Genomic DNA, 23,939 nt, shown 5'->3' with positions numbered 1-23,939 from the left:
AGAAGCTGTAAAAATAAAACTGCCTCCGTACAGGGCCTTTGGGGAGTCGCCTGTTCAGAAGGGCACACTTGTCCCCCTCACCACACTTAGCAAACCTCTCCCGCTTGCCTCTCATTTTTACTTTTTATAATTAAGAATTGATTTGCAACCTCGGAGTTAATGAGGTGACAGAAGTCTGAAGGATTCCTGGACTGGATCCAGCACGCTCTGGCACCACGGGCCCCCCTTGCTTTAAACAGCCCCAAATGCTCATTTGTTCTTTACCGTACCCTGGGGACCTCCGCACCAACTCCCCCTCACCCCTCTATATGTGAAAATAAAAAACTCTTGCTGCTAGAACTTTGCAAGCTGTTGTTTATTTAATATTAGCAGAAAATGACTGGCAACATTTCACACGGACTGGACTGAGACAATAATATGCTCCGACATTGGAGCAGCTGGGCTGCCATCCCTGCGATGGTAAGTATAACATGAGTTTAGATACACACCCAGATCCAATGACTGAGGAAGATCAATAAGATATGTCTCTTGGGGCCACTGTATAAAAAGGACCACAACTAAGGGCATTCCCTGCAGAGGAAAATAATAAATAAACTGCCTTTAGTTCACTTGTCATTGTTTGCTTCAGCTTAAGTAGAACAATTATTACGCAGTATTTATATAGTGCCAGCATATTATGCAGTGCTGTACAAAGTCCATAGTCATGCCTCTAGCTGTCCTCACAATCTAATTTCCCTACCATAGTCATATGTCATTATAGTCTAAGATGAATTTTGGGGGGAAGCCAATTAACCTAACTGCATGTTTTTGGAATGTGCGAGGAAACTGATTTACCCAAAGGAAACCCACGCAAACACGAGGAGAACCTGCAAACTCCATGCAGATAGTGTCTGCCTGCATTGTATTTGAGTGCTGCTCATCTCCTGTAGGATCTTTCATGTCTTCAGCAATGGCAGCATGGAATTTCCCAGGGTGGGTATATAATAGAATAATAGTCTCCAATAAAAGCCAGGGTGACCATGCAATCCCATATGGGAGCTGGGCATAGAACGTTGTCATCCTACAACAGGAAGAGCCTGAACTGGACCTTAGATCATTATTGTGATGAATTCTGCAGTGTACTTTTAAGAATATTTTTGAAAGATTACATGAGATTTAAGCAATTTGGTTTCTTTATACATAGAAATTTAAATTAAAGTTGTCACAGGGCAACTAAAAGCAGGCTGGAGGTGTGTGGGGTCTGTAATGAATAGGGGGAGAGGTACAGGCAGGCAGACAAGATAAGAAGATCCCAAGGAGAGGAGTCACATCACATATGTCAGCAGCTAGCTGGAATACGCTGGCTGTGGGTAATGTTAAATGAATATCAGAAAAACCAAGTGGACTTTCTGTTTTTACCACGGCAGTGAACATTCCTAAAGAACACCAGTGTGGAATACAAATGTTACACATTAACATATGCGTTGGCTGCATTTGTTTTCCTATTCCCAGGTGTTTCATCTCTCTGATTTTATCCGTCCCACACTTCCTGATGTATGGTGACAATGTTTACCCAACACACTAATATGGAGAAGTAGCGTTGTCACCCTAAGACGGTGGGTGTGTTAGGAATACTAAATAACTTGTACAGAGTGGAAATGTTCTGTGCTCCATAAAGAGAACCGAGCCAAGTTCAAGATTTGCAGCACAAGAGGAATTCTCGGGATGTTAGGAGCTCAGTAGAGCAGTGTTTCCCAACCAGGGTTCTTCCAGAGGTTTCTGGGCGTTCCTTCAGCAATAAGCAATTTGTTCCTCTCAGGTCAGTTTAAGTGACACCAATGATTGTAAGCTCTTCTGGGCAGAGTCCTCCCCTCCTGTGTCACTGTATTCATCTGTCTTTTGCAACCCCTATTTAATGTACAGCTCTGCGTAACATGTTTGCGCCATATAAATACTGTTTATTAATAAAAAAAAAAAAATAATAATAAAATGATCTTTTTGGCTATCTGTAAGGATGACATTCTTCCCACTGACAATCAATATACTGTGAGCTGTGGATATCATAATTATAGAATTATAGAAGGGGTTACCCTGAAGACCTAAAGTATTTCAAGGGTTCCCCTATGTTAAAAAAGTTGAGAAAGCCTCCACTAGATTATTATTATTATTATTAATAAAAAGGATTTATATAGCGCCAACATATTACGCAGCGCTGTACATTAAATAGGGATTGCAAATGACAGACTAATACAGACAGTGATACAGGAGGAGAGGACCCTCCCCCGAAGAGCTTACAATCATATATATATATATATATATATATATATATATCCTGAAAGTATTCCCTAATAAAGAGGACTGAAATGTATTGTCCAATATCATCCAATCCAAAATAATTTTTAGGACTAGATTGGTTGTTTAGGGTAGGTAATTCAAGCAAAGACTTATCTGGCCCGGGTTGAAGAAAACAAACACTCATATGATACATTCGCCTACCTGTCAAGCTAATGTGTGAATGCTCATTACAGGCTTTCAGTATGCTCCTGGTCACAATAGGCCTCAGGGTGTCTACCAATCAGAATCAGAGCTGCCCTAAGAAAAGGTTCACAAATTGAAATCAGACACTTTGACATACAGGTGGCCCAGTATTAGAACATATGTGCCATGTGAACCCATGTGGTCTGTGAATGCAGTTGTGAATACTCATGAACACTTTTCACACAGATAAAGGCACCTTGCACCTCATATCTTTAGATGTAAAAGTGTCTGTGTGTACCCACATTTGCATTTATGTAAGAGATCACTTTTCTGCCTTATTGTCAGTTGTAATTCGGACTAGACGGGTTCTCTTTTCTATATGCCCGAACACTGGATCTGATTTAATAATGCTTTCCAGGACTGGAGAAGATAGCTATCATGGGAGGACCCTGGAAGGGATCTGGTTCAGGATTGAAAATGTCAACTAATAGATCCATCGCAGGAAGGCTGGATCCTCCAGGTTCTCCCATGGGAGTCTATCTTCTTTAGTCTTGGAGAGCTTTAATAAATTAGGTCCATTGTTTATAACCATTTTTTTTTTCAAATTGATCAAACAATTGCCATGGTCTTGGCCAGCAGCAACCTGATTTGCCTATACATATTCACAGACATACATGTACTCTAATGGCACCTGTGGGTAGTTTAATTACCACTTCTATGGCCACTTTTCTTGAACCTGGCCAGTAGGGGGTACTGAGGAGTCACAAGATTCACTATAGTTCATAAAGCATGAATACCCCTCTACTGCCGTGTAGCATGTAGCTGTGAATATTAAACAAACAGTGTTCTTTCTCCTAAAGTGCAATTCTAGTTTAATCACATGGCGTGACACTTGTCTAAAGGGGTGTCATCATTACAGGGGCCACAAGCAGTATGATATGTAAATTTGACCCTGCTACCATGAATAGGACCTATCTGTGACATGCTATATTGGTAATGGCACCCCTAAGAAATTGCACTAATGCCTACTCCATGTGGACATGCGCCCCCAATGCAGGTGTATAGGCTCTACAGTTTTAAAATCAGGTCAGAGACACACACAAACATTCTGGTGCATTAATTAAATCTTTAATATATTTTTCTTATTGTATAGAAAATTAATCAACATTTGCCGGGATTATACAAAACATTTTGAATGTTGTTTTGGTGATTAGGCCACACGTCCCTGTTGGAATGTATAACCCCCCTTCCCCAATGATAAGTGTGCAGCTAATGGACGGAATTCCAGCAGAAGGGCTTTAGGATTTTATGATGTGCTCAGAACACAACAGCTGGGACATGTATAGCCGGGAATCTCTGCTCACATAGCACAATACCGCTGAGCATTGGGCCAACACAACTGGTGCCTAGTGAAAGCAGCAGGTTGTGCCGGTCCCAGAATGCATCGGGTGGGGATGGCAGAAAGCCAGGCTTTACCAAGGCCACTCCAGACACAATTCAACATGGCTCATTGCAAAACCCAACTCTGAAGTTGAGTTCAACATGGCTCATTGCAAAACCCAAAATCTGATGTTAGGAATGAGGTGAGTATAGTCATACTGGTGGGTAACTCTTTAGAGCTGCATGTGCACTATTCACCAATGCGCTTTTGGTTGGGCACTGGTGAATAGCCTCATATGCCAGTCTTTCATAACATACATAAGTGAAATAATAATCCTTTGGAGACGTGTGATTGAGTCAAATTTTCTCTGAATCTGTGATCTGTTTTTAAAATAACCACAAATGATATGAAATAATCCTATGTTGGTGTCCATCCACTCCAAGACTGACACAGCTCTGATATACAGCACATCCCTTACTGGTAGAACAGGTGACCTGACTTTCCTCTGCTGCAACACATTTACAGGTCTTGTCCCAGCCTATGACTGGACAGTAAAACAAGAAGCAGCAGATTAATCCTTCTGCTCTCTCCAACTGTGAACATGGCTAGCACATCAGCTTTAGTTTTTGCGTGGAGATGGGCTTTAAATTAGTTAAGTTAAATAAAAAACAAAAAGCAGAATTTTATTAACATCTACTATGAAAGTAATCTCTAATTGTTCTTTTTATCCATTTCCCTTTATTTTGGTGTAAAAAGAGTACCTGTCACATGTTCCAAGTAAGAAAACTATAGTGCACATCAATATTCTAAAAAATAATGATTGGTTCTGCTTGATTAGCCAATCACATTGCCCTTTCAAAGAGAAGGGAAGGGAAGGGAAGGCATATGAGGGACACTAATACTTATTCCACTTTCATTCATGAGGCTCTCTGCACTCCCGCCAGTCTCCAGAATAATAATTCACAGGTTGGGTATTGGCTCAGAGTGCAAAATGGCGGCTGTTTAACTAAAGGAGTTGATTGACTTCAATCAGCAGTGTATTGATCAGTACTGGTACGTCAAGTATACTTCAAAAGCAGTAGTAACAATAAGCCCTTGCTTATATCAATGGACGTGGTTATAAGGAAGATGACCTGCCTTAACCCTAACTTGCCCACGCTAGGTTACCCAAGAGCCCGATCATAACCATCCATGTGAGCAAGAGCTAATTTGTAGCATAGAGATATAAAACGCCACTCTCAGAGTGGGCAAAGTAGTACCTAAAAAAGCTCTATAAAAATATAAAGTTACACATATCACCTGATAAATGGTTTTACTGAAAAATATTCCCTAGTGGTATTGAAGCTGCCTTATGTCAAGATGAAGAGGGCAGAGGCCAGGAACGTGACTTGAAATATTTCTTCAGACCCGCCAGATTGAGTGGCGGGAAATACTGCGCAATCCTTTTCCGAATCCACCACTTGCCCTCGGAGGCGTGTGTGCCCCAAATACGAGTGAACTTGTAGCGGTAATGCTCTCCCCGGATCCACCTGCAGGGGGCAGAGTATAAACATAACAGGTTCATGAACTGTAAAAAGGGTTAAAGTGGTCACATAAAACATCTGCAATTCATTTAATAAATGCTGAAAATGGTGTTAACCAAACTTGTTTTGGATAAGCTGTGCTATCAGATAGAATGATGAGGTCCCATAATGTAATGAAAAATTTCTCAGCTTGACCCTGCACAGCCAGACTATCATCAGGATGGGCACGGACACATATGAACAACTGGAATAAAGCTTGTCTGCAAGGGCTGCAAACACCTACAGTGATTCACTAAAGGTTTTACTAAACAGATCTGATGAATTACCGGCATGCTTTTATTTTGTTAGTCTTTTGGGGTATTTTGACCTTATTATTTTCCTCCATAAGTGAGGAACCGACTGAGCAGAACAGAAAATAGAAAAAGCATATGAAGCAGTGATAACAAAGGTTTATTAGAAAATAAGGCTTTCAGTAAATTAATTTCCCTTTTCATAGAAAAAAATAGGAATTAATATTCTCCCCGGACATATTTGTAGTGTAGTGTAGTGTAAATACTACTGAGGAAGAGGGTGTTATTTTTATGAGCCGAATCAGAATCTAATTCAATTTTTTTTTTTATTAATTCTTGTTTTTAATGACTAAAACTTGACCCTAATATAAACCAAGGGGAAATAACATGTAACATCATACAGTATGTATGGCCAAATGTAATGACAAGAAGCTTTGACATCAGAAACTTATAGCTTTCCCCAAGCCTGAAATAGAAATTATGATCTGGGGTTCTTGTACCGGCTGTGATGAAATCTGAGGTGTCTGTTGGGGCGGTGTCATGAGCTGGGGTGCCTTTGGGTCAGCGTTATAATGTGGAGTGCCTGTGGGGGGCAGTGTTATGATCTGGGGTGTCTGTGGGGGCAGTGTTATGATTTGGGTGTTATGATCTGGGATGCCTGTAGGGGGCAATGTTATGATCTGGGGTGCTTGTGGGGGCAGGGTTATGATCAAGGGTGCCTGTGGGGCAGTTTTATGATCAGGGGTACATGTGGGGGCAGTGTTATGATCTGGGGTACATATGGGGGCAGTGTTATGATCTGGGGTGTCTGTAGGGGAAGTGTTATGATCTGGGTTACCTGTGAGGGCAGTGTTATGATCTTGGTTACCCGTGGGGGCAGTGTTATGATCTGGGGTTCCTGTTGGGGCAGTGCTATGATCTGGGGTGCCTGTGGGGGCAGTATTATGATCTGGGGTGCCTGTGGGGGCTGTGTTATGATCTGGGGTGCCTGTGGGGGCAGTGTTATGATCTGGGGTGCCTGTGGGGGCAGTGTTATGATCTGGGGTGCCTGTGGGGGCAGTGTTATGATCTGGGGTACATATGGGGGCAGTGTTATGATCTGGGGAGTCTGTAGGGGCAGTGGTATGATCTGGGGTACCTGTGGGGTGAGTGGTATGATCTGGGGTAGATATGGGGGCAGTGTTATGATCTGGGGTGTCTGTGGGCGCAGTGTTATGACCTGGGGTGTCTGTGGGGGCAGTGTTATGAATTGGGGTGTCTGTGGGGCCAGTGTTATGATCTGGGGTTGCTTGGGTCTAGATTCAGCAACATTCTGTGCCAAAACTGAGCCTAGCTGGCTCCCTACACATACTGAATGTCCAGGTTTCTATCAATTTGTTTTTTTTTTTCTGATGGCACGGGCACATTTCATGGCAATGTCAGTATTGTGAAAAATTGGTTCAGGTAGTATGAAATATTACTTTCACACATGGATTGACCAACAAAGGATCCAGACCTGATTTGGGATGCCGACTCTCCCATTATCAATACGAGATCTTGGGGAAAAGTGAATGCAACTCTGGATAGCAAAAATGTTCTCTATAAGCCTAATGAAGCGATACACAGCAAATGCGAGCTATAATCTAAAGCTAAATACCAGAGTGTGTGACTTTGGTCAGGCGGTACATATAAATTTTATATATATATATATATATATATATATATATATATATATATATATGTTTGTTTTTTTTTTTTTTTTAGTCACAAAAAATTCGATTTGCTATTCTTAAGTCAAAATTCATGACAAATTTCCATTCAGGTGCACAAAACAAAAATTGAGACGCTCTTTTTCATTTGCGTCCCGCAGAGAAGCGGTTAATGCAGCGTACGCCATTGTTGCCCCGTAGCAGCTGTGAGCAGCGATTGCTTTCATGGCTCTCTGAAAAGCGGCCTGGTGTTATGACATCTTCCAACTGTACGCGTTAAAAATTAGAAGCAATATCTGAGTTGTACGAGGGAGGGGAGGGGGGTGCCTAAATCTCACAGACAGCTGTAATTAGTTCCAGAGGGCAACAGCTGTCCCTGGGTGAACAGCTGAGAGATTTTTGGAGGGAAAAACAGGAACTGTGTTTTCTGTCAAAATTAACGACCTGACAAGGCCAGCGAGGGTGGGGAATAAGCCGAAACATGAGTTTTATTATTCCATACGTGCATTTAATATATATTATTGGCTTTTTATCTGGAGACCTCTTTGCAGGGTTTCCCTCCTAATTGTAAATCAAAGTGAGGAGGCTGGTGGAGAAACATAAATTCATTAAAAGCCATAAAACCTTCTAGCGGGTCTCGGCTCCGGCCTACCTCGGCCTATTAGGAGCGGCGTTCAGTCATCCCGGTGTGTAAAGTCTTCGGCAATTAATAGGGCTCTTTTTTTTTCTCCTGCAGATTGAATCTAGCGTTTTACCGTGACTCCTTTGTGGGTTAGGCGAAATGTTTTTGCAGCGGGGACGCGTGTTCGTATATCACCAACGCTAATAAATCACGTCAGGTCAAAGAGACGGTTTAATTGACGCCTTAAATGGACGACTCTGTGGGAGCTGGTATAAAAAAAAGGTCTTTATATCAAGCCGAAAGGGTGTCTATGCGTTTTAATATCCTCTCCTTATAGGATATATGTCGCCGTGTAAGCGACCGGGGACGTGTGGTATGAAGGTGAGATTTCCAGCAAAATATATGAGAGGGGAACAGAATGTTGGAGGGTAAATGATCCAGAAACTGAAACGTGTCACAAATCCGACAACACTTTTGGGTTTATTTAATGAGTATTCAAACCAAAACATTTTATAACAAAACTGGGGGGATTTTTCTATACTTCTTGTACGCAGCAGGAAATGATTGGAAACTTCATCAAAATGAGAGAGTTGTCACTTTTACCTTCTCCAGGATTTACTCCACATTTTGCTCCGGTGACAAATTATACATTTCCTATCACTGTGAAAGGCAAAAATTCGAAAAAAGCTTCTAAAACTTTTTATTGATCTGACAACAGGAATTGGGAACTCATTGGATGAGGTTTATTTCACTTCTATATGCTTATGAGTGTCAAAAAATAAAACAAAACAAGGAACTGCCAATGGCAGACCAACCAAATGGCCCTAAGGCAAGATAAAACCCCAACCCATGACCTCAAGACTGCACAATGATCCCTATATATTATTAAACAGGATTTATATAGCGCCAACATATTACGCAGCGCTGTACAAATAGGGGTTGCAAATGACAGACAGACACAGTGACACAGGAGGAGGAGAGGACCCTGCCCCGAAGAGCTTACAATCTAGTGAGTGGGGGAAGTATCACACATATAAAGAAATATATGAGGGAAGAGCTGTTCATGTAAATGATAGATACCTCATGTAAATCAATGCAAAATGTAGATATGTCCAGGAATTTGAGTTGTTGGACTGAATACAAAAAATTGGAAAAGATGCAGGACAGGGTAATGGAGTCTAGATAGTGATATCCGCTCTCTGTTATCACTAGGTCCTTAAAGCCAACCTAGACTCAAAGTTTTTACTTTACATAAAAGGGTAGACAACCCTATATAAAGAAAGAATATTCTTTTTTTTTTTTTAACTGCAACACATTTAAAAAAAAAAAGTAAATTTCCTCCCCTTTCTGTCTTGTTTGCTGCGGCAATCAAGACTGAATGGTACTGCAGAGCAAACCTACGTCACGCATCCCGGGAAGCTCCATGCTGCTCCTTCTGCACATGCCTGAGATCCGGCAGAAGGTGCATTTTCCTACACTGATGATGGAAAGAGACGCCGATCTCACACATGCGCAGTCAGATTGGCATTCTTTTTTTCCCCCTTTACAGCAGGCTAGACCTCATCTTGCACCTGCGCAGTGCGAGATTGTGTGACGTAGCTTTCTCCGCGCCTGGGGCTTCCTCCGTGCCGGGACGAAGGAGATTTCCAGAACAGCGCAGGACCTGATCGAGAAAAGCTCCAGAGCGATGGAAGGTTCTGCAGAATTTAAAATGTGATTTTTTTTTCTATTACGCTTTAAGTTTCTCATTGTTACAGACAATCTGTAAAAAAAAAACAAACAAAAAAACACACATTGAAAATAACAATTGCAACAGAGGAGCAGCTGGGCTTATTTGGGTCTTCATTATGGTCCCAATTTCCCCACTTTACCACACAGCTGTACAGGAGGACTTTTTGGAATACATAAATTCAACATTAAACCTCTAAGATTGGGGTAAAGCATAACGGGAGCAGGCTGGGCCCACTCTTATCAGCTTATACCTAGAGTATAAAGGTAGAAACAATGTGACTTTATGGATCCATCCTTGCTTGAATCAACAGTTCAGGCTGTTTGTCATATCATGGTGAGCGGAATGTTTTCTTCACATACAATGGGCCCCTAAATACCACATTAACATGGTTTGAATGCCATGGTGTACATGGTTGATGGTCATACGAACTCCTCTATGGCTTGTAGATAGGGGGCCCGCAGAAAGTCACCAGATGTACGTATTTTAAACAAATATAGTGGAAGGTGGTCAGATCACATAGAGAGAATAATAGGGGGAAAGATATAGATGATAAAGACAGATACATAGTAATAGGGAGAGAATGATAGATAGATAGATAGATAGATAGATAGATAGATAGATAGATAGATAGACAGATAGTCAGATAGATAGATATGAATATACAGCGTTCCTCCAATTGCACACAATCTGTCTGATTGCTGTTCGGTGGTGGTCTTGTAACCTTTCCAGATTTATAGGCATCAACAGCTCTTTTTCCTCCTTTGTTTGAGCCATGATACACATCCACATTTTTGTTGTATGTGTGATCAGGCATTGCGGGTCTCTTTCTCACACCTGATTGTGAGATCTCACCATTGATTGAAAACACCAGACTTTTGTTTTTCACCTTCAAATTATATAACCCTAAGGTTTCACTTACTGTGCCACACACAGACATGTTATTGGATCTTTTTTTTTTAAATAAATACTTGACCCAATGTAATAATTTTTGTCATCTTCATCTACTTTTAGGACTTGTTTAAAAATCAGATGTTTTAGGTCACATTCATTTTATTATTATTAAACAGGATTTATATAGGGCCAACAGGATTTATATAGTGCCAACATATTATGCAGCGCTGTACATTAAACAGGAGTTGACAGACAGGTACAGACAGTGACACAGGAGGAGGAGAGGACCCTGCCCAGAAGAGCTCACAATCTATAGAAGTATATTAGATTTTAAAGGGTTTACAAACTTTCAAGTACCACTGAAGATGACAGATGGAGAGAGCAAGAGAGAGGGGGAAAATGATGTGTGATAAATGGAAAGAGATGAGAGAGATGCTAGAAGAAAAGAGGGATGATCAAAGAAAAAAAAAGCAATAAAAAAGGAAAAATATGGCAGAGAGAGAGAGAGAGAAGGACAAAGAAAGATATAGGTAATAGGGAGAGCAAGAGAGAGATGATAGAGAGAGCAGTGATAGAGGGAAGGAGAGAGAGGTGAAAGGAAGAGAGAATGAGAGAAAATAGGAGGTGCACATAGGTAATAAGAGAGAGAGCAAAGTGGTGGAGATATACATGATGGATGATAGAGAGATGACAAAGACTGATAGATCATATAAACAGATACTGGAAATCGGTGTTTTCTGAATCTGTCACCAACCCTGAATTATAGAGTTGAGTTGCGGTAAGGTGAGCTGACTTTAGGACAAGCCGGGCCCTGGTGTCCTAACTGGATTTAATAGGGGGAGAGCGAGGTGTAATGGAACACATGCTAGGACCTGGCCCTGTTCCAGGCTATGATTATCTGACTTGTTGAGCAGGCCACAGTATTAGGCAATAAAGCCAAATGAGCAATAAAGTGGAGAGAGCTTTCATAGTTGTGAGCCCTCTGGTAATTAGTTTTATGTTGCAGTAGCTCCGGCGATACCATTTAAGTACTTAACCCCTGCAGTGCCTGGGCACAGCGGTGCTGCATAGCTAGAGCAACGAGTCTGACATTAATAGTCTGTGTTGTCCGAAGAAATCAATCAGACTGCAGCCATCATTTTGATAGTATACATGCATCAGAGTAGTATGAGCAATACATCTTTTTTATGTCTGTAATTTGCATTACTAAAGAATTTTGGGGTTGACAAATAAAACTGATCAATAAACACTGCAGTTGCGCTAATGTCAGAAAAGCACTGCAGCTAGATCCACAAGGTTTTTCCACCAGGTCTGAAGCTTCTTATTACATGACTCCAACTTGTGGGGGTGAGGCAGATGGGTGTTAATTGGATGGTGAGGGTAAATAAGGGCATCGGTAACATAGTGAATGGGCAGCAGTATTCCCACCTCCGTGCGATATAGATATTTTGCATTTAGAGCAAACCTTTAGACAATTATAGGTCTGATTCCAATGGGTTGTGATTGGTTCTAGTGCACTTACCTGGGCGGAGCCTTGTCCTGAAAGGGGTTGGTGGCCATAAGTGACGTTGCAGTTTTATCATTGGCAAGCAGTTTCCCGGCCAGGTGTATCAGCCACTCGTTTTGTTCATAGGTCTAATATGAGAAAGGAGAGAGAAACAACACAGTGAGCTTCTAATTCCAGAAAAGAAAGCAGATGGGCTCAAAGTAAATCTAAAATCACAGTGCTTACATTAAGAATTAATAAAGGGCAACAAGAACAAAATTTTATATGAATAATATATTTTGAAAAAGTTTTTTTTTAATGGTCAGTCCGTGTAGAGGATGATGGTAGTTCTCTGGCTGAACACTAGGGGGCAGCAGAGTGGCTACAATGTCAGCTCCTTGCCTTCTTGTTATGTCCCATGATTCCTTGCATTGTGCATCATGGATGGAGGTGTAACTCTGATTTTATCAGTTCTACATTTCATATCTATTAGATCCACAGCACAATGGAGTGGCTACAATGAAGACATTCTGAACAGGGCATGAATTGTAGCCACATGCATTGAGGATATGCGGTTCTCTACAAGGGATAGAAATGATTTATGGGGATTTATTGCATATATAACACATAAAGCACAAATGATGCCTATAACACATTTGTATTTGTTTTTGATGCAACACTTTCAATTTCTCCATTTCTTGTCCTAGTGTCACAGGGACAGGAAGTGAGAGGAAAGTCTCCTAATAGGGGGTGACGAACAGAAGTAGAAACCTGACACTAATTATAACAATCCATAGCTGTTTTGGGTTGGCATAGTGACCCAATCACTTAAATATCAAATGAATTAAAATGTGATTGTCATTTTAAAATTTGAATTTGTTTATGTAATAATTTATTAAAAGGCTTAAAGTGTTCTATAAAGTTCTTTACTTCTGACTACATAGAAACACTTCATCTTCCTATACCAGAGACCCTCTACAAAGCAGCCCCCATAGTCTGTTATGCAGCCCTCCCAGCTCTTATGCTAGAGCCCAATGTACTATTAAAGCCAGCTCCCCCTGGTGGTATGAACCGCATGGTGCGCCACTGGTGCAGAATATTTCCCACATCTACGACCTGCAAACGCCAGATAACATTTTACTTTTTTCCCCAAATAAACTTTGATTTCCCCTTGTTTCGCTTTTGGTTGTTTTACATCATTCATATCGGGTTTAATTTCAGCAGAAATATTCAGCGGCAAAGATTCCAATCACATCTTTTCTGCTCTATGTGTCACCACAGCCTCACCTTCAGTAAAGTGCAATGAGTGGTGAGGGGTTAGCTACTCTTTAAGTCTCTTTTAGGAGCATTCACTTTCTCTGTCTGTCCTGGTGACTACTGGTCAGTAAGGGTGCCTTGTTGGCTTCAGAGGAGTTTTACATTCTCATACAAACCTATGCAAATCCAAAACCTGCTTGGAGCAGGTCAGAAGGAGGTCAAATGCACGTGTCAAAGTGTTTTGATCTCAGAAATAGATGTTGAACTCATGGACACACATGGAAAGCCCATCAACACTGTGCCTAATGAACTCTTTCCAATCAGCATTGTTCATATCAGCACATGAACAAACTGGCTTCTTATTCTGCTTCTTCCTCTTGCACTCCAGCTCTGCTGCACAGCAAGTGCACCAGGCTGATAACAGCTCAAAATCAATTAGGTTATGTTCACACTGGCTATGAGGAACTGCAGCCTATTGGGAGACGCTACATAGAGCCTCTCCACATATTAGCCCCATGGCGAATGATTGGGGGCATCAGTGAGCGGTTCTGGTGCTGCTCACTGCCGCCAGCTGTCAAATGTGTAGAGGCTGGTTCTTCAAGAATCAGAGCTGCGGTGCGAGTGGCCGAGCAGCTAGGAAGGTGTCAACCATGGGGGCCTAATTAGATTGCTTGATCCAAAAGCAGGTCTGTATCGGTCCTTCCTTATACTGCATAGCATTTACTATTATTATTATTAAGCAGGATTTATATAACACCAACATATTACGCAGCGCTGAACATTAAATAGGTGTTGCAAATGACAGACAGATACAGACAATGACACATGAGGAGAAGACCCTGCCGCGAAGAGCTTACAATCTAGGACTATACAGCGTTTGGGATACTTTCCTTTATTCTCTGTGTCGGTGACAATGTTTTCAGCAGCCAGGAAGTAGCTAAGAAAACTTGGCACTCCCAATCATTATTCCTCTTCTTGCAAATTTTCTCTTACTTTCTGTTGGGTGAAATTGTTGTCACTAAAGAAAATGTAGGGGAAAGTCTCTCCAATGGAGCCTGGATAGCAGTAAAGCTTGAGGCCCTGATTCTTCCCTATGCTATGCAAAAAAATTTGTATAAAGTGCACAAACCATCCAAGATGTCTGCAGTTTTGCAGTGCAGCCTATTGGCCCCCTAAAGCTGCCATAATGGCGGTGGTTTTATCCTGTGGAATGACTAAACAGCAATTTTGTGGAAATTATCGCTCCCAGTGACAGCTTCTGTCCTGGTGATCTCCAAAAACATTTCTATATCCATCCCTGAATGTTCCACAGCCCTCCTTCCCCCTAAGGTGCTTTATTAGAATGATGTCATGTATGTATAGCGATCCTTTAACGTGCCTGGCGGCAGATCTGGCCAAGTGGCAATGAGCTGGACATGCAGAGCCCAGGACTCAGTGCCAGATTTGCCCACTCAGGATCTGTGAGTCAGAGCCGACTCGCTGAGCCCACTCCCAGCAGGCAGAGGTAAGTGCGAGCCAGTTCTCTGTACGAGCAGACGTGTTTATTGCCAGAGCGGATTCCCTTGTTGATCAATGGAGACGAGGCAGCGGACTGGATGGCGGTGTGGGATACGTGTCGGAGAGAAGCCTACGGCAATGACATTTGCTCAAAGACCGGTTTTACGATGTGATTTCAGCTTCTTATGCTGCGCCTGGTAGTCATCGATGCCACCGATTGCCTGGCAGGCCAAAGGATCACTATGGACGACGCTTGGACGGGGCCGGCCAAACAATGAGTGTCATCTCCAGCTTACATCAAGGAGACAACACCCATCCTTATATACTGCAAATATAGGATTTAAAGGAGAACCCAGACTAGGGTATTGCCCAATGGTGCACTATGGCTATGTTCACGTCAAATCAGAGACAGATGAGCGAATGAGCGGTGTACACACAGCAATGATCTTTTCTTTAAAAAAGGAGAGGGGTGGGATGACATGTGAGCTGCACCCGGCTGTGCTCTTCTATACAGGAACACACATCAGTCGTTTCCAATTAGTCTGTCATCAATCTGCTAACAGCGAACTGATGAACGATGTCAGGGGACCGCTGTACACGTCACCTGAGATGAGCACAAACGTTTGTCTCAGGCAACAACAATCTGATGTGTATGTAGCCAAAAAAAATGGTTTGTTTGGCAAAACTCATTCTAGTTTTTTTCCAGCATGTTTTAAAATACAAAATACAGCTCATACAGGTCTCTTCTTTGCTGACCTTTTACACCCCCAAAACTCAGCCCCCTTGTCATTCTGTTTGGATAAGGGTCAGTGTCACTTAACCCCCCAGCGTCAATGCACCTGCCCTGGCCTGGATCAATACTTGCCCTTCTTTGAGCTCACCTACTTCATTTCCATCATTTTGATTGGGCTGACATGACTTAACAAATTCCCAGCACCCGCAGGTGAAGCCGGGAGTCACTGGCATCCAATACTGAACATGCGCAGCACAGCAAATTTTGCCGAATAGGCAGGTTAATAAAACATTATTGTGGAAGGGACATTTCCTGTCTCTTTCTGCAGGACCTCCCTGATGCCAAATTTTTATCCAAATTAAGAGGTTGCCGTATGATGTGATACTGATTAATATTTCCACTGCTGGGCATAAGATATTCTGTTGTTTACTGCTTTGCTTTCCACCTGGAATATCAGACTTAGGATGGCCCTGCAGATATGATCACACAGCAGTGTCTTTTCAATCCTTCACATTTCCAGATATATAAAGGAGTTTGTGTCTATGCACCTACCACGGGGCTGTAATAAAGGTGTCTCTTGGCCTGATAATGATTTATTTATTCTACATTTTGGAGAATTCATCTCCTGGCACATAAGGCAATTTTCTAGCAAACACTCAAAACTGACAAGTTAGCATGGGGTGGGGTTGGCCTGTTTTTCTGCAGGGAGGTCTGGAAGGTATCTGTGTGTATTTTTACAAATGAATAGTAAATGTCCATATGTGCCAAATTACTGATGAATGATTTAATCCCCCTAAGCTGGTGTTTTGTAGAGGAAGCCTAAGACAGGAACAAGCAGGGGAATGCTGAGGGGTTTGGTGTCCCCGGAACATATTTCTATGCACGGTGGTGCAGGAGCTGTCACATGTTGCTGGCTTGTGTTAGGACTGAGGTGTGAATTAGACTGGCAGAATGTGTGAGTAAAACACTACCGCATTGTTACAGCTCCACGCTCCCAACCTGTGTTACCAAATGTAGACTTTCCACAATTATGAGTGTTGTGTCTGCTGCAATACTTGGGTCTGTTGGCGCCTTAACGCCAGTAACTTGGAAGATGAACAGGAGGCGGATATGTTGTTTGGTGCTTTGTTTATATGCGCAAGGCGTACACAGTATCTAGGGATTGGCAGCTTCACAGAAAGGCCTGATTCATCAAGATGCAAAAGGTGTAATGACTAGTGCTTAGGGCATGCTAAAATGAATAATAATGATTGAGAGGCCACTTTGGCATGAACAAATATACCTTCAAGTGTATCTAAACCCAAAACTAAAAAAAAAAAATTGGTTACAGTTCACTACATGAGGTGGTTGAAATTGGTTTATTTTTCAGGCCTATGTTCCTTTTCCATAGAGTTTGGTTTGGTGTGGAGAACCTTGATTGGCCTACATAATGCTGGACTTCAACACCTTTACCAATCTTAGGGATAAGTTGGAACACTGATTGTGAGCCATTTCTTCTCATCCAACATCAGTACCTGACCTCAAAAATGCTCTTATGTGCCAATGGTTACACCGTGGGTGAGTGGTTAGCACTCTGGTCTTTGCAGTGCTAGGCCCCAGGTTGGAAGCTTGGAGTTTGCAGGTTCTCCCTGTGTTTGTGTGGGTTTCCTCCGGGTACTCCGGTTTCCTCCCACATTCCAAAAACATGCAGTTAGGTTAACTGACTCCCCCCCAACATTTACCTTAGACTGTAATAAAGACATAAGACTATGGTAGGGACATTAGACTGTGAGCTCCTTTATAGGACAGCTAGTGACATGACTATGCCGCTGTGTAATATGTGGGTGCTATATAAAAACTCTATAATAATAATAATAGGCTTACATTTATAGAGGCACCTTTTAAAATCTTGTAAAGTCTTCCTGGAGAGGAGGATATTTTAGCTAGCTGAAACTCTGGACTCTAGTTCTAGAAGAGTATACTTTGGCCTCTCACAGAGGCCATAAAAATACATTAATGGCATGATGGAAAGAAGGCAAATTCCTCAAAGTTACTCCACATGGGCGTACTGTCTGGAGAAATTGGGTATCTCATGTTTATGAGATGTGCACCATCCAACAACTCTTGAGGGGGATCAACCACAGGTTAAAAGAAATTGGTAGTGATCAGGAACCTTTCCGAAGGATGAGCTGGAATTTATCTGTGTCTCTTATCCTCTAGCATAGCGCAGGAAGGCCTAAAATACTGACCCATCCTTCAGAAAACAACAATGTTGGATCTTGTGGGCACCAAATGATTAGGCACTAATCATGTGATCACTGCTGAAGGGCAGTTTCAGCAGTACCCTAAAAAGTTTACCATATGACCAATGCTTAGGCATTTTGTCATGTGACTTTTCTACAGGTTCGCTTTATTGCTTCCAAGTAAATGTGATGGACTAATTTTGGATGTGGATGGGTTTGTTAACATAGGAAAACTAAGGAGGTCTGGCATGGAAGAAGAAATATTTTCTTAGCACACACCCTGCCCTGTACGAAGTTCGCACAGTCCTTTCATTAATCTAATGTGAGCTTCCTCTGCTGAATCAGCAGGTTTCTGTCCCGGGGTGGTGGCTGCCCGCTGTCCGGCACTCTGCAAATGTAGGTCACAGTGCTGTTAGTGAATGTTCCTTGTGCTGGTCTCTGCACCATATCCAGCAACGCTTCCATTCTGAAGAGGAAGCCAATATTTGCCTTCAAATGAACAGAGATTGCCTTTAAACTGAACTCCAAATATAAAAGACACAAACTAACGCAGCTTTGTAAACATTCATATATCAGTAAATGAAAGCAGCGTAAGTACCTGAGTTTGACCCAGCCGGGGTCCTGCACAGTTGCAGTGTGAGAAGAATAAGCAATGCAGTGAGCCAATCTAGGATTATGCCGACAAAAAACATGCTGATGGGGGGAGAGAATAGCATAATAGAGAGCTAAAAAAAATCAATGTGTTCTATCTATTTCACTATCCCATTATAGGCGGAGATAGGTGTACAATGACCTGGGCTCGGAGAAAGCAAGTTAAATGATGCTGGCCATCAAACTGGGGACATCTAGTGGCAGAAAAATGTATTGAGGGGAAATCTTCAGGTTTGGTATTTTAGCTTTTATTGAATATTCACTTTTATCTAATTGTTTTGGCTGGAATTCTGCGTTATCCCAGAAAAGTCATAACATACACTAAGACTGTTCATAACTGAGATGCAAGTATAAAACTTTCCATATAGTACCAATGCAATGATACATGACAAACACCAGGGGAATAAAGACTACTGTTATAAATGTCTCATAGAAAGAAGGGATATCCAGGAGATCCTGATTCATTGATGTAAATCTCATACCAAAACTTTTTCCTTTCTAGCTTTGTATAGAATGGGTTTGGAATCTAAGAACATCTTTTTATTTTATATCCCCATTGAGACGATTCACTAACTATATCTAGGAGATGTTGCTACCTGGGATATTTTAAAAGGCAGGTAAATACAGAATCTTGTGTTGCCACCTGAAAAGGTGTGGAAAACTTCCAATGGATTGAGCAGATGCATTTCCTGATTTTTTGGGAGACCTATACTCCCTTCCTGTTACTCTAAAGAACAGGAAGTTAAAAAAACTGACTGTAAAAAAAAAAGGAAGAAAAAAAAATCTAAACCAAAGTTTTAAACTCTTCCCTACTCTATCCAGGATGAGAAAACATGATAAAGATTAAGGGGAACCTCACAAATGAAGAAGAAATTCATAGTTGTTATCTCTTGTTGTAAAAAGTATGTTGTTTATAGGACACAGTAGCTCAAACTTATTATTTTGCATTCAAATGAACCGGGACTCCTCCCCTTCCCTGTCATCATGCAGCTCTGTTGGAATTCTCGATCAGTTGCAGACAGCCAGGGCTGCTGGGAATTCTATTCCTTAAAAACATTAACTTAACACAATTAAACTCGAACCAAACCATTATAGTTTTCAAGGCATGCCAAGGTAGCCACCCAAGTGGTAACACGTGTAATATTATTGCTTGAAAGGCCACTTTAACCTGCCCTACATGCTGTACCCAGAGGATGAACTTTGTATAATCTTCTCCTATGATATTACAGCTTGCCCTAAAGGCTCGGGTTTTGTACAATCATAGGGGTGATCTGGGTTTTGTGTCTATGCAGTTGCATTGAATTTGACATTTTAGGATTCTAATAAGTGTTCATAATTAAAAAAGCTTACGCATGGTTGGCTGTCTGGGGTCATGTGACTGGATCGATGGACTAGGGGATGTCTACTTCCTGCAGTGTTATGTTTAAGAACAAATGTTTTCTCATATTACACCAAAGTCATGTGCTGTAAAGAAGTCATCATTATAGGGCTCCTGGTATTGGATGGATGACAGTAGCAAAGCATTTTATTTAATTGGGAAAAGTAAAGTTCTACTTTCAATAGAGAACACACAAATACAGTGAGATTGTTACCTGGAAGGCAGCGAACCACATCAGCCAGTCCAGGCGGTAATGATAGGGACTGATCACACAGGGGCGCCGTGACAAATTCCCAGGCTTGCAATTAAACTCATACTCCTCCCACACGGCATTAGGGTCACTAGGGTCCAGACTGGATGTTCCTTGGATGACCACCTCTGTCCGTTCTTTGGTGATGCTGCATGGACACAAATCAAGTTTGACAATGTTATTGAAATATAAAACTAAAACCAACCCAGTGTGTTCAATCACTGCACCCCCCATTCATTCCCTATTGAGCGGTCACCAAGAGAAGCTACACGTAGGGTTTCCTGGGAGGCTCCCTGGCATAGGGAAGCAGTAAGGGCACCACAACCTCACCACCAGTGTGAACACCTGTCAATGATCTTTTAATTCTTTCCTCCCCTTAACGGTATGCATAGAGCCAATAAGTAGGTGAATGTGCTGCTACTACTATCACCCACTTACATACACCCGTGTCTGCCCCGGAGGTGGAAATATGAAGCAGCACAGTGACTCAGTGGTTGGCACTGCTTTGCAGCGTTAGGTTAATTGGCTTCCCCCGAACTTGACCTTAGACTATGGTACGAACATTAGGTTGTGAGCCCCTTTGAGGGACAGCTAGCGACATGACTGTGGATAATGCTGCGCAATATGTTGGTGCTATATAAATACTGTGTAATAAGAATAAATTATGTCACATTTTTGCATCTTAGTATTGGCTGGCACTGGAAACATAAAAAAAGGCCACAATGATCTTTATGGATGAATGACTAATAGAGTTGGTGACAACACAGGATGTGTATTGTTCGAAGGCGGAGTTGTGATATTTTCCAACGCTTCCTGTATGGTAACCCAACAGATTAAAAAAATAACTTTTAATTTATTAAAAATAAGATTCTGCCAATGGTGGAACTTTATGTCCGGCCACAAAATTTTATTTTTAAATTTGGTAGAGAAGAGCAGGCTTAGAACCGTATTAAGTTTCTATTGCTGTCTGTATCCGCTAAATAGTTTTCTCCCCACTTCTTGTCTCTTTTGTGGGTGTCGAACAAAATAGGAAAGAGAAAAATCTAATTTCATCTAAAAGTTTCCATAGGACACTCTATATAGATCTTACATCCAGCTACTCTAATTCACGAGTTTTATTTTATTTAATCCTCCTTCATTTATGTCCCACATGCTCCTCCTCCAAGACAATACAGCTCAGGTGGCTAATCAGGTGGCTAATCCAGAAAGCAGTGGGCGGGATCCAGAAAGCAGTGGGCCAGGTGCTGATTGGAGATCAGCAGTGACAATGCTGAGAGCCACACCCCCTGCAATAGCATCCCATTCATTTGCAGTGTTAAATACAGACATTTTTTTAACCCGGGTGCAAAGAAATCATAGACGGGTGGCACCCCCTGTATTGTGACCCAATTCTTCAGTAACCACCTAAAAACAGCTAGGTGGTTGTTATTATTATTATTATAATTAATAATAATAAACAGGATTTATATAGCGCCAACATATTAGGCAGCGCTGTACATTAAACAGGGGTTGCAAATGACAGACAGATACAGACAGTGACACAGGAGGAGAGGACCCTGCCCCGAAGAGCTTACAATCTAGGAGGTTGGGGGTGGTTACTGAAAAGTACCGGGTGGTGCACCCAGCTAAAAGGGGCCGGGGAGATCACTGTATTGTAGTGCAACAGGCACAGCCTACATGAGCATGACAATGTGAGCATTTGTAGAGGGGCTAAGGAACAGTTACAAGCGCATATAAAACTTGTTGCTGATGAAATTACAATGAAGTGTTTTATCATGTTCTTTATTAATAGGAGGTCAGTTTAATTGTTAAACCCAGAAAAATTTCCAAGCTTTGGGAACCTCTCCTCTTCCTGTGTCACTGTCTGTATCTGTCTGACATTTGCAACCCCTATTTAATGTATTAAGCTGTGTAATATGTTGGGGCTACATAAATAATATAATAAACCTTTCCCTATTCAAAGAAGAAATAGGCTTTAGGAACCACATTAAATCCAGCTATATAGAAGGATGGATATGTCCACGTATCTACCAATAACCGCTCAAGGACCGTGGCAGCATGAATCATGAAGTTCTCAGCTCCACCATTATTCTGCCGCATTGTGTGGAGGTCTCATTCACCCTTCTGGTTAAGAGTTCAGCAGATGGTCCGAAACTCCCATAACCCACCCCATTCCTTACTGAGCATTCTCCAACTGCAGCTGACGGAGTAAATACAGATAAATGTCAAAGGACTGGAACTGCAATAAAAAGTCTTTGCTCCAAAACATTGAAAAAAAGGAAAATGTGATCTGCAGAAACAAATCCAGTTATGCTTTGTGTTCATTTTAGAGGGATGCCTCTCGTTTGAAGATATGGAAGGAACACGTTCTTCGTCTATTTAACCCCGGCATTCTTCAGGGAGATAATTCATCAGCTCTTAGGTGGTCCTTCACCAGATTATGAGGGGAGGTTGTGAACTTATTACAAAGCATAAATACTGTCATAAGCCAAAATAATCAGTGGAGCATCCCACGGCCTGTTTATGGATATGGCTTCCATCACTACGTAATATCTTCAGTATGGACATGTTTCCATGGAGGCCTGGCGGTAAGGCCGGTTTAAGGCCAAACTGGTGCATTGATAAAGTCACAAGGTCCATGGTTAGCAATAGGAAGGGCATTTAGGACCAAAACAAATACTATTTTATAAAACCTTTAATGGTTTTCAGCACTAACTTTTACATTTTTATGGAAAAATATTGTTCAATTTGCATTTAGAAGGTTTTAAAAACTTGTTCAGGATTAATCATAGGGCATCACGATGAATAGCAGCAACAGCCTGAACAGCCAGTCACCAGGCAAGAAGAGTGCTGGCCATTGGAAATACTGCACCATACAGACAGGCTTCTGGTTAAGATTAGAATCTGGGATCCTGGTGCAGGATGGGTTGACCAGAAGTCTCCCTGTATGGTGCAGGATTTCCAATGGCCAGCACTCTTCTTGCCTGGTGACTGGCTGCGCAGGCTATTGCTGTTGGTTGTACGTATCAGGATAAAGAAGAACAAGGACCTGGCCTGTTACATGACTGTAATTTTCAAGTGGAATTTTGAAGTGGAAGTTTAAATTTGTGATCAGGCAGAATTTTATTGTAGTAAGGGACAGGCCATCAATGTCCCTACAGCAGCGGTCACCAACCTTTCGGATCTCACGGACCACTAAAATCATCATTTTAAATCCCACAGACACTTAATAATTTCTTTAAAAAGATAACTACATTTGTAAAATAATGATCTTCCTAATGGTGCCTGACAAGGACTGTGCAGGTTATGATTCATTGATCAGCTCACGGATAAGTGAAGTATAACTATTGTTACTATTATCATTAGTTGAATTATCTTTGGTATTACTAAAGAAATACAAAATATGTGTTTGCTTTCTCTCACTCATTATGGGTTCATTTCATTCAAATCTAAGACCAAACAAGAAATGATAGTTATCTAAGTCAAACTATTTGATGCCATTAAATATAACAGTTAAAGAAAAAACACAGTTAAGGTCATACTTACCTAAAAGAGCATCTGAGAAATAAACAAATAAAATAAAACAATCGGATGAGAATCAGTATTGGCGGAGCAGGGTGACTGTTGTAATAATGGAAACAATACTGAAGGGTATGGCTCGGCAGTGGTTGCTTCTGCGTCTCCCTTGTTTATTCTGTCTCCAGTACAGTTTGTGATTTTAGTTGCAATATATAGCCAAAAATTGTTATTCATAACATAAGAATTTTCTAGAATAATATTTGCAAATAATGCCCAAATTTGTCTTTGGACCACCAAATTTTTCTCCACGGACCACTGGTTGACAAACTGCTGCCCTACAGCAATCAAACATGCTTACCGGC

General features: G+C 41.6%; 1 protein-coding gene across 2 annotated transcripts in view; it reads right to left on the bottom strand.

Annotated features, from left to right (window-relative positions):
* Positions 1 to 3,563: 3,563 nt before the first annotated feature.
* The window catches only part of LOC140335099 (lipase maturation factor 1-like), a 160,806-nt gene continuing 140,430 nt past the window's right edge, over positions 3,564 to 23,939 (bottom strand). For both annotated transcript variants that reach the window (XM_072417480.1, XM_072417481.1), the window contains 3 exons: positions 20,023 to 20,206; positions 12,107 to 12,219; positions 3,564 to 5,367 (listed from right to left, as the gene is read on the bottom strand). In XM_072417480.1, the coding sequence (XP_072273581.1) occupies positions 5,193 to 5,367; positions 12,107 to 12,219; positions 20,023 to 20,206 (472 nt within the window). In that variant the 3' untranslated portion in view covers positions 3,564 to 5,192. The remainder of the gene's footprint in view (positions 5,368 to 12,106; positions 12,220 to 20,022; positions 20,207 to 23,939) is intronic.

The sequence above is a fragment of the Pyxicephalus adspersus genome, chromosome 7 (genome assembly GCF_032062135.1).
Source record: "Pyxicephalus adspersus chromosome 7, UCB_Pads_2.0, whole genome shotgun sequence".
In the NCBI taxonomy this organism is placed as follows: Eukaryota; Metazoa; Chordata; class Amphibia; order Anura; family Pyxicephalidae; genus Pyxicephalus; species Pyxicephalus adspersus.
The sequence above is the reverse complement of the archived record's forward strand: the minus strand, read 5'-3'. Positions and strand labels throughout refer to the sequence as shown.